The sequence below is a fragment of the Labeo rohita genome, chromosome 5 (assembly GCF_022985175.1).
Source record: "Labeo rohita strain BAU-BD-2019 chromosome 5, IGBB_LRoh.1.0, whole genome shotgun sequence".
Classification (NCBI taxonomy): Eukaryota; Metazoa; Chordata; class Actinopteri; order Cypriniformes; family Cyprinidae; genus Labeo; species Labeo rohita.
Genome location: NC_066873.1, coordinates 31083730 through 31095801, shown reverse-complemented (window position 1 = coordinate 31095801; position 12072 = coordinate 31083730). Strand labels below are relative to the sequence as shown.

General features: G+C 34.4%; 1 protein-coding gene across 9 annotated transcripts in view; it reads left to right on the top strand.

The window, feature by feature from the left end:
* Positions 1-12072, top strand: part of trpm3 (transient receptor potential cation channel, subfamily M, member 3) — a 170821-nt gene that overhangs the window by 115129 nt on the left and 43620 nt on the right. For all 9 annotated transcript variants that reach the window (XM_051108904.1, XM_051108896.1, XM_051108895.1 and 6 more), the window contains 2 exons: positions 6389-6563; positions 9284-9407. In XM_051108904.1, coding sequence (XP_050964861.1) covers positions 6389-6563; positions 9284-9407 — 299 coding nt within the window. The remainder of the gene's footprint in view (positions 1-6388; positions 6564-9283; positions 9408-12072) is intronic.

The window sequence follows — 12072 nt, the reverse complement described above, 5'->3', positions numbered from 1 at the left end:
AAAGTTTAGCCCACACAGATAGAACCAAATGAATAGTCAGTGTTTTCTCCCTCACTTTGAGTTCTTGATCATTGTTTGTTTGCCAGTTATATTCACAATCACACATTATACCAGTTTTGGACATGGATCTTGTGTCTAGCTGTTGTGTTTAATCTCTTGAATAAATAAATGAAGTGCATTTGTCACTGCCAGGCAGGGGATAGGATTGTTCACACAAGGTGTAAATGAAATAGATTGAGAGTGACACAGAATAAACGGGTCTAAAAAATTGAGATTCATCTGCCATCTACATGCATGGCAGGGGGGCATACAAATCAACCCGTCCCTGTCTCCGTAACACCCCTCGTCACCTTATCCTCCACTCCCAGAGCACAGGGGCTTGTGTTCGATTAATGCTGGGCCTGCCGTCCTCTCGTGGTGGTGCCGTAGGTCAATTGGTAAATGTGAAGAGGCTATAGAGTTAGCTGGAGGTGCAACTTTTTAAATCTTCTTGACTGTCTTTAGTGTTGTTTTGTTTGTGTTTAACTGTTATAACCCTCCAGTAATTTCCAGCATCGTCATTATCATCCATTCTGAATGGATCTGACCTTAATGAGAGATAACAAACTTTATTATGTCTTCCTTTTTAGTAGATGATCTGGTAAAGAAAATGAAGGCATGATGAGGTTTTTGATGATGTTAATAGAAGCTTTAAGAAGTTATTGGACTTGCTGCTGGGTACACGTTGACATTCTCTGATTAAATGGCAAATGACTGTACCGAGATTCAAAAAATGACTTTCCTCTTTGCTTTCTCTCGCCACTGATGTAGTTGGCAGATGAAGATATCGGCCGTTAGAACAAACACTGTCACCCCTGCCCACCTAGATTCTTTTCAAAGGCTCTTTGGAACCTGCTGAGGCTTGTTGGAAGGAAAGGTTAGGGTTGAATGAGATTATAATTAAATAGCACAAGCAAACACTCATCTGCTTTTTTAATCTTTTAATTTTCCCTTCTGACTGGACTTTCTCTCTATCTCTGATAATTGTGACAGCATGTTTTATTGGTCTTCACACCCAAATTGCAAACCTTTGGCCCATATTACTTTTCCCCAACTGAACTTCTCTTAGCATCTGCTACACTGCCTGTGGTTACTGTGTATCCCTGCTGAAAAGACCAGCATATGTTCTGTTTTAGATATTGGTTTTCCCACCAGGCTTTTTAACTGGCTTAACCAGCGAGATTTTCTTGGACAGCCAGTATTATCATAAAGATTAAGGCTGTGAAATGAAGACTGTATATGTACAGTCAAACCAAAAATTAGTCAGACACCAGATACAATTTTTTGATAATATTTTACTAGTGGGTGCAGGACACCCACTAGTAACCACCACAGTTCATTATAGTTCAAAATAAAGTGAATTGTGACATATTACACCAAAAAATTCTTCATACAGTGGATTACCAGTAAAACTGATAAAAATTTGGGACATAAAATTTGATTTGACACTTTGCCCTGACCATGTTTTGTTACATAACTTTCTATCAAAGTTATCTGACATTATCAAGATGAATTTGTTCTGACACAGTTTAACTCTTAAGTTCTTGTCATATTTTATTACCATTTTTTTTTATCAACTATTGCGAATAAACTGTGATAATATGAGAAATTTTAAAGGTGTCTGAATAAAATTTGGTTTTGACTGTGTATCTCTGACTAAATTGTGTTTCTGTATTTGCATTCAGATAGAAAAGGATGGGGGCAGAGCTTAAATTTGATAGATTAAATTAGATATTTAAACATTTTTAATTTTTATACCAGTGTTATTTTAGTGTATATGTATATTACAATTATAACATTTATTAATATTTTGAATTAACTTTTATTTTTTTATTTTACTTTTTTATTTTAGTTTAAATTATAAAGATTTTACATTCTTTTGTCATTTTTTTTTTTTTATGTTTCTGTCAAGCTTTATTTTTATTTCAGATTTAGTAATACTAAATTAACTAAATTAAATTACTAAATTACAAAGTACAACTTTTCTTTTTAATGCGTCCATTTACATTTTTTATGTTTAGGATTTTCATCTAGTGTTTATATTTTATTTTAGCTTTATTTCAATTAAAAAAAACATTAATACATTAATAAAACTGATTTATAGCCAATAGCCAAAAATACATTGTATGGGTGAAAATTATTGATTTTTCTTTTATGCCAAAAATCATTAGGATATTATGTAAAGATCATGTTCCATAAACATATTTTGTAAATTCCCTATCGTAAATATATCAAAACTTAATTTGGGCAACTTTAAAAGCGATTTTCTCAGTATTTAGACTTTTTTGCACCCTCAGATTCCAGATTTTCAAATAGTCATACCTTGGCCAAAAATTGTCCTGTCCTAACAAACCATACATCAATGGAAAGCTTAGTTATTCAGCTTTCAATGTATACATCTCAGTTTTGGAAAATTGGCCCTTATGACTGGTTTTGTGGTCCCGGGTCACATTTGGCTTCAGGCACATTCCTACAAAGACGGATAGGACAGATGTTGCATTTTGGTTAAAAATAAAAATCGGGTTGACATCAGTATTTGACGTCAAATATTACATTGACTTAGAGTTGAATTTTGGTTACACAACCTAAAAACAACAAAATGTCAAGATCAGCAGACGTCGGTATTGGACATCAAATTAACATTTGACATTTAATGTTGAACTGACATTTTAATCACCCGAGTTCGCAACCGAAATGTAACCAAATATCAATGTCTTATGATGTTGTGTCTCTGATAGTGAGACTAGTTAGACCACCAACCAATATAAACCAGCCTGGACCAGCATCGAAATCCATGCTGGTCTGAGCTGGTACTTACAGCAGGAATATCACACAATATATTATTACTAGCTAGTATTTGGTTGCTAGACTCAAAGTGCCATAAACACTGTACAAATACATAAATTCATGGTTTGAAGTGCAATGTAGTGAATGGTAGAATTTAGAAATATCATGGGTATTATGATATATCATTAAACATTTCTAAAATGGAAAAAGACCATGTCCGTGGCGTTTTACTTTTTGAGAACATAAATAGATGGCAGATGAATAATATATGTCTTGTCCTGTTGCATCATAAGAGCTAGTCTAGACAGAGTGCCAGCTATGCTGAATGGGAACGAACTGCCGAGTGTGTGTTAGTGCGGGGAAACAACCTAGCGAACCTGGAAGCCCACAAATATCATGGCAGAAGGGCTTGCTGATCGATAAACATTACCCCAATAAAACAGAAAATGCTAAAGAGAGAAAACAAGAGACGTGGAGAGGCAGCAGTGGGAAGAAGAGGTTTGGATGTTTCTGATTTCTATACCAGCTGAGCAGCCGTTTCTTTTGAAGTCAGTGTGCTGCTAAAAATAGAGACACTTTATGTAACCGTACCCATTTTAGGCACAATGATGACAGCACATGTGGATCTGGTGTACCTCTCTGTCTGTCTCATTCTCTCTTTCTCTCGTTTTCCCTCCTTCCCTCTTTCTTTATCTCACTTTGCATAATTTAAGCAGTGGTAGGAGGATCTGGCTGCAACATGCTTTTTGAATTATAGTCACAACATCATAACTTGTACTCATAAAGTTGTAGGAAAGAGTCAGAGTGCAGGAGCAGATCTGATCTGTCTTTGTCCTGTTCAGCTGCTCTCCCACAGGTCCTCTCCCACTGCACACACCTGTTAATTAAACCAAGAGCTGAAAATTGCAGCTGATTAATGAATGCAGAAACGATCTGATTGTTCAGTGTGTACTTGCAAATCAAAAAGAAATTTAGCATTTCAGTGAGCACTAAAAACAGTGTACCGTGAAATAATCACAAAAACAGTTTCAGGCTGCACACAAAAATGACACGACTAGTGTAGTCTGATTAACAAACAAATGACTCTTATGAACCATTTTTGAGCGGATCAAAAAATAGTGCAAGACCAATGTAGCTTGATGCAGAAAATGAAACTTATGAGTAGTTCAGAAAGACAAATCAGTCTGAAACACTGCTCTTTATCATTTACAGCATCAGTGTGAGAGAATATCTTTCATTTGTAAGCAGAATTGACATTATAACCAAAATGAATTACAATTGGAATCAATCTGAGAGCTTGTGAATTGGATTTGTTTGGTCATCAAATTCACTATATAGGGATGTGCTTGAATTTAGATAAAACTTAGAAAATGGAAACACTTTCTCTCTCTTTGAAGTGTCTCCAGAGGAATATGTTTTTTTTGGCTAAGTGTAAGTCGGGTGTCATATTGACAGACACAATTGGGCTATGATAAGGATGTCTAAAGGGTCAGTCACAACAGCTGTTCAGCAAAATAATGTTCTTCTGCATGCCAGAATGACTTGAACTTGTCTTCATATGCTTTTCCTTTTCCTTTATGCAAAAATGACTACTTTACCTACACATACACTACCAGTCAAAAGTTTTTTTTAGATTTTTAATGTTTTTTTTAAAGAATTTTCTTCTGCTCACCGAACCTGCATTTATTTGATTGAAATTACAGCAAAAGCAATAATATTGTGAAATATTTTTTTTCTGTTTAAAATAACTGCTTTCTATTTGAATATATTTTAAAATGTAATTTATTCCTGTGATCAAAGCAAAATTTTCAGCATCATTACTTACATCTTCAGTGTCACATGATCTTTCAGAAATCATACTAATATGCTGATCTGCTGTTTAAGAAACATTTAATATTATTATTATTATTGTTATTATTATTATTATTATTAACAGTTAAGTAATTTTTTTTCAGGATTCTTTGATGAATAGAAAGATCCGAAGATCAGCATTTATCTGAAATAAAAAGGTTTTGTAACATTATACACTATACCTTGCAAAAGCTTGGAGTCAGTATATAATAATAATAATATTAATAAATGTTTTTTGAGCAGCAAATCAGAATATTAGAATGTTTTCTGAAGGATCATGTGAGTGGGGTAATGATGCTAAAAGTCCAGCGTTGAAATCACAGGAATAAATTACATTTTAAAATATATTCAAATAGAAAACAATTGTTTTAAATAGTAAAAATATTTCAAAATTTTACTGTTTTTGCTGTACTTTGGATCAAAGAAATGCAGGCTTTGTGAGCAGAAGAGACATCTTTTAAAAACATTAAAAATCTTACTGTTCAAAAAATTGACTGGTAGTGTGCTTTTTTTTTTTTTTGAAACAAAAAATAACTTTGTAGCTTTTTTTTTGCAATTGCAAGATTACAGAATTGTGAGATATAAACTCGCAATTGTGAGTTATAAAGTCAAAATTGTGTATAAATTTGCAAATCTGACTTTATTTCTCAGATTGTGAGTTTTCCTCACAATTCTGAAAAATAAAGTTGCGATTCTGAGAAATTAAGAGTTGCAAGTTTATATCTTGCAATTCTGATTTTATAACAGGGAATTAAGTCAAGTCAGAATTAAAATATATAAATTCACAATTTTGAGAACATATCAGTCTTTTTTCCCCTTAAAATGGAACTTTACAGCTCAGAATTGAGATATAAACTCACAATTCTGAGGACATATCAGTCTTTTCCACCTTAAAATTGGACTTTACAACTCGCAGTTGCGAGTTTATATGTCACAATTCTGAGAAAAAAGTCAGAACTGCAAGATACAAACTTGCAGTTGCAAGAAAAAAATTGAGCAATTAACTTGCAATTGTGAAGTTACATCATGCAATTCTGAGGAAGTTTATATCTCACAATTCTGACATTATAACTCGCAATTGCGAGTTTATATCTCACAATTTAAAAAAAAGTCAGAATTGTGAGATAAGAAGTCACAATAATTTCCATAAAACAGGCTTCCATAAAATTCACAATAGCTTGCATTGGAAGAACAAAAACAATTTAATTCAATAACTTCTTTTATATTCCACAGAAAAAAAGAAAGTCTTACAGGTTTAGAACAACATAATGGTGAATAAATGAGGGCAGTATTTTCATTTTTGGGTGAAGTGTGTAATCTCTGTTCCACGAAAGAAAAAATAATGATTGTTTTTCCAAACACTCCCAACACCCCTTCTGGCCTTTCCACTCTGCTTGTCTTCAAACTAATAAATTCCCTGTAAATAGCTTATTATAGGTAGTGCAGACCAAAAAGCATACCACTGGTTAAGTCAGACAGGAATATCAGACTGCTCAAACAAACAAAGCTCCACATAAGCGCAGTGTTTACACTCTATGAATTGCTTACCTTTAGTTGTCTCTGCACATTTAACTGGGAGAGTAGAGAAAAAACCGCACACTTCACCTTTAATCTTTTTGATTGGTTTTCCTTGTAGCAACCAGCCCCGCAGACGCACACATACATCCTTTCTCGCTCACGTTTTTCTCTCACGTTTTTGTTTTCTCCGCAGGGATCGGACAGGGTGTTCCAGTGGTGGCTCTGATAGTGGAGGGGGGTCCTAATGTGATCTCTATTGTGCTTGAGTACCTGAGAGACACTCCCCCTGTGCCTGTGGTGGTGTGTGATGGCAGCGGTCGTGCCTCTGACATCCTGGCTTTTGGGCATAAGTACTCAGAGGAGGGCGGGTATGTGAGCTTTATCTCTCTCCACTGTAACAGTATGATAAGATATGAATCTTCATTTACATATAGATGAAGACTGAACTGTAGCACAGAATAAAGCGCAACAGTAAACGCCCTCTTTTTCAGCAGCCTTTTCCCCATTCGTTTTCTCCAGAAGCACTTTTAAGATTTGAACAAAACCATCGAGCTGTAAGAAAAATCACAAACATTACAAACAAAGCGTTACAAAAAGTAATGTGGAATTGGAGATAAGGACAACGTGCCTGATGTTGTTGTTTTTTTTTATATCCACCATATTTAATGGACAATTTTGTATGGGCAAGACTTGCGGTTTATTAGCCGCTATAGGGAAATAACAAGAAGAATAACAATGTGCAGTAAACCGTAAAACTGTTTGCACTACAAACCAAGTGTGTTCATAATTATGATAATACATTAAAATAATATGGTAAGACACACCTATTTGCAATATCAAGCAGCAAATTGAGCTGTTTTGTTCAGCTAAAAATAGCTGGACAGAGATGAAACTAGAAGCCAAACCCATAAAATTTACAAATGGTATAAAAAAAATGGTATAAAACTAATCATCGAAACTAAACTAATGAACTACTTATCCCATAAAACACTGCATTTTCTACAAGAAAATAGACATTTAAAAAAAATCAGAATCGCAATCACAATCAGAAAGAACTTTATTTCCAAGTATGTTTGGGCATATACAAGCAATTTGTTTTAGTGTCACAGCCTTCCAGTGTACAGAGACAACAACACACAGACAATAAAAATAAGATGAGAATAAAAAAAAATATGCATATATAAATATAAATAGAAAGAAAAAAGAAAAATAAATTGAAAAATAAAATAAATTGTATATACTGTTATATATATATATATATATATATATGTTTTTTTTTATTTTTTTATAACTCAGAACTATTGATTTATAGCCAATTATTATATATTTTAAAATATAATTATTTTTATAAATAATTTTATTTTTTTTTTAAATATAAGTAACATTTAATAATAATTATTTAATATTATTTAATAATAATAATTTAATACATTGTGAGTGAATAATTAACACCTCATTTTTATTCACTTGCCCAATTCTTTTGTATGAATATATTAATGATTAAAAATGTCAGTGTTATTGTCTTATTAATTATGATTAAACACATCTAATATGATTTATTTAAAAAAAAATTACATTATTATCATTTAATGCAAAATATGTTGAATTTGATTTAAGAAATTTATAATGGAAGGAAAAGAAAGTATGTGACATGTGACCAAGTATTTTTACCATTTCTGACCCTGGACCACAAAACTAGTCGTAAGTTGCATGTGTATATTTGTAGCAATAGCCAAAAATACATTGTATAGGTCCAAATTATCGATTTTTCTTTTGTGCTGAAAATCATTATGATATTGAGTAAACATCATGTTCCATAATATTCGGACTAGTTGTATCTAAAATCCTAACAAATCCTAACAAACCTTACATCAATGGAAAGCTTATTTATTCAACTTTCAGATTATCTATAAAACTCTTTTTAAAAATGGACCTGTATGACTTAGTTGTGTGGTTTTGTGGTCCAGGGTCACATTTAAAGGGGTCATCGGATGATAAGTTCACTTTTACATGTTGTTTGAACATTAATGTGTGTTGGCAGTGTATGTATCTGTAAAATCTGTAAAAATAATATCCCCTTTTTCAAATCGAGCCATTCTCAGATGTCTGTCGGTGTGGCGTCACACGTGTTGTGTTGCTGGATGTAATAATGGAACATAGTGGTCGTCATTTACTCCCCAAATCTGAGCCGCTGAAGATGCAGTGGATTAAGTTTGTTTGTGAAGAGAATGCGCTTCCCGATCTACATAAATGCGTCTATGTTCACGTGAATCATTCATGGTCCAGCTTCACTTACAGCAGAAGTGAATATAAGGTGTTTTTTTATGAATCTTTGCAATCACCTTTCCTAATAACATGCTAGTTAGCAGGTTTAGCGGCTAAACGTGGCTAAAGTAAACAGGCTCGTCACTGCACAGAGAGAAGAGAGGGGCGGGGCGAGCAGAGCTCATTAATATTTAAAGCAACCTCTACCAGAACAGGATGATTTTTGCAGAGCTGATTTTGGCAAGGTAAAAAAGGTGTTACTTACACTACCATTGAGAAATTTTAACCAAAGCATGTTGTAGACTTTTCATTAAGACCTTAAAGAATCATATCAACTTGAAAATGGGCATCCAATGACCCCTTTAATGCAAAATCTTTAAATATATACAAAATCTTTATTTCGTTCTCGGCCCTATTGTTTATGAGTTACTGTGGAACATTCAACTAAAGACAAAATATATTTGAAACTGTACAAAAAGACCAACTTTTGACGTTTGTAGTTGTGAGGTTACTGCTGAGCTATTTTGCTGCTGTTTTAATTTCAAGGATTTCCAAGGACGATTTCTTAAGGATTATGGGTACTGTAGTTCTTTGCAGAGAATTTAGATGTAGTTTAAAAAAAAAGAACAAAAATGAAGTTTGAAATGAGCTGTGGTGGGTGTTTTTTGAAAGGGTCATATGTTATCATTAAAAAGCAGTTTGCCTATGGAGAAAATGAATGGGATTTTTCCTTCCGGAGCCCTACTGTTGCGCTCTGTTGGAATATTTTCACTGCATAAATGATTTGCTCTGATATCCCAGTCTCATCTTTCTCTCATGTTAGAATCATAAACGAATCTTTGAGAGACCAGTTATTAGTCACCATTCAGAAGACGTTTACGTACAGCCGGACGCAGGCCCAGCACCTCTTCATCATTCTGATGGAGTGCATGAAGAAGAAAGAACTGGTGAGTGTGTGCAGTGTGACTGTGAAAGTCCTAATGATTAAACCCCCCTGATCTGACAGATTTAAAGACATTCCTCTAGAGCCTTTTTGTCGTACTTAGAGTTCTTTTGTACGAGGGTGAACCCGCGATAAAGCCAGGAGATTTTTTCGCCGCACATTCCTCTCCATGTCAGCATGCCGTTATTCTATCGGACAGTCAGAGATGCGTGTAAAGTGGCCTCTTCAGCTCGGGGCTGATAAATGTCACTACCTCTGCAGCCTGCATGAAGTACATTTCCTCAGGCCCTGACACCATCTCTTCACATTAGCTTCTCCCACACATACACTCGCTCTTTATCTCCCTGATGCACAGAAAGTAAAACTATTCTTACATACTACTGATATTATCACCAAAAAAACGTCATCTTTTTGAATCCACTACGCTTCTGTTAAATTATTTACCAGAGTGACGACACCATAATCTCTATGACTTTTCAATTAGAGTGCACTTTCCAGTCAGATCATCTAAAAGCTCTCAGTTCACATTTATCCTTCCCCTGTCAGCCATTACTTCCAGAACCTCCTAAAATACCCCAGTAAAGACTTTTAACAATCAACTTCAGTGTCGACAGGAGAAACATTTTCTACTTTAATCTTAGCATGCTTTCATGTTTTTTAACTCTGTCAAGTAGAATATATCAAGGCGATTTGCATGCGAAATGTTTCTACTTGTCTGTATGTCAATGTAATTGTGTTTTGTATATTCAGATATTGTTTTCAGTGATTAAATCATACATCCTCAAAGTGATTTTTGTGTTTGTTCTTTCATTACGAATGCTTTCGTTCTTCTTTTAGTCATGGTAGTGCTTTCCCTCATTGTCTGCATGTCTGTGTATTTTTGTGTATGTGCACACCATATGTTTTTTTTTAATAATAAATTCATTGTATAACTGTTTTTTCCACTGTTGTTTATGCATGTGTTTCCACTGTGAAGTATTATCTGTAGCTGTAGATGTGTGAATCCTCATTATGAATATGACCTTCTCAAACGTAGTTATGAATCTTTGTACCCACACACCATATGACTATTTACTTAAGCCTGTTTATTTATATGCTGTATTGGCCTAAATGCAATTGTGTTCAGATGCATCTTTTTTGTTGAAGGTGAGAGCTCGGTTTGAGTACAGCACATTGGCTTTGGTTTACATGCCACCCACTTGAGAGTGTTTTATTGATGACTCAAAAGTGAGATCATAAAGCCTTAAAGATGCATCTAAACTTGAAAGGGAAGCAAATTAAAAAAGTTACTTAAAAGAGCTACTTTGTCTAAGCACAGTTTGAAGATTTAGCATTAAACAAGTGCAAAATGCCACTGTGAATATACCAGTAAACTTGCAAATAAGATGTAAGATGTACCTTTTAGCTTTTTCACTTAGGGTACTACCCCAGTGAGAGTTTTGTACCTTTTCTTCTAAGAGTGTACATCACAGTCTGTTACTGACTTGCACAAACGTGCGCTTATGCTCAATGGGGTGTCTGATGTGTTGGCAGATGAGTGCAGCATGTGTGTTTGGGACCTTGAGATCTTTAGTCCACAGCACTCATCTCGCATTCATCATACATGCACACAGTTGAGCTCAGCACTTGATCTGCTCTTTTGCTCTCTGTTGCTGTACTTTCCACTAAGGACAAGCCGATGGGAGAATTTCCATGCTTGATGATGGAACAAATGCTTACAATTTAAAAGTGTGATTAGAAAGCTAGAGCGAATGCATGTTAGAGGTGCCTTTGGCGGTCTTTGAAGACAGTAATTATCGTATCTTAGCAGTTTAATTTGAAGACAGTAACAAAAAAAACTGTTTCAGAGTATAAAAGTTTTGTTGCTATGTTCATAATAGTGCACTATTATACTACTTACAGTATGTATGCAATATGTAGTATGTTTACTGAGTACAGTTTGTATGTTTTGTATATTATGCTAGATTCGGCAAAATGAGCATTATGCAAGAGAATACTGTGGAATACTGTCTCATAATTCCAGTTGGATAAACTTCACTTAAAAATGAAAATTCTGTCATTAATTACTCATCCTCATGTCTTTCCGAATCCGTAAGACCTTCGTTCATCTTCAGAACACAAATTAAGATTTGAAATATGAGAGCTTTCTGACATAGTCAGCAACGCAACTGACCGTTCAAGGCCTAGAAAGCTAGTAAGGACATCGATAAAATAGTCCACGTGACATCAACGGTTCAACCTTAATTTTGAAGCTACAAGAGTAATATATGTGTGCAAAGAAAACAAAAAATAACAACTTTATTCAACTGTTTCTTGTCAGCAGCACCATATGCATGAGCTGTGGTATTCTTGTGAACGTTTTGAAGACTGGCACAGAAGAGAAGAAAATGTTAAATAAAGTCGTTATTTTTGTTTTCTTTGCACACAAAAAGTATTCTCGTAGCTTCATAAAATTACGGTTGAACCACTGATGTCACATGGACTATTTTATCGATGTTCTTACTACCTTTCTGGGCTTTGAACGTGGTAGTTGCGTCGCTGTCTAGTCGAAAAGCTCTCGGATTTCATCAAAAAAATATCTTAATTTGTGTATCTTAATCTGAAGATGAACTAAGGTCTTACGGGTTTGGAACAACATGAGGGTGAATAATTAATGACAGAATTTTCAT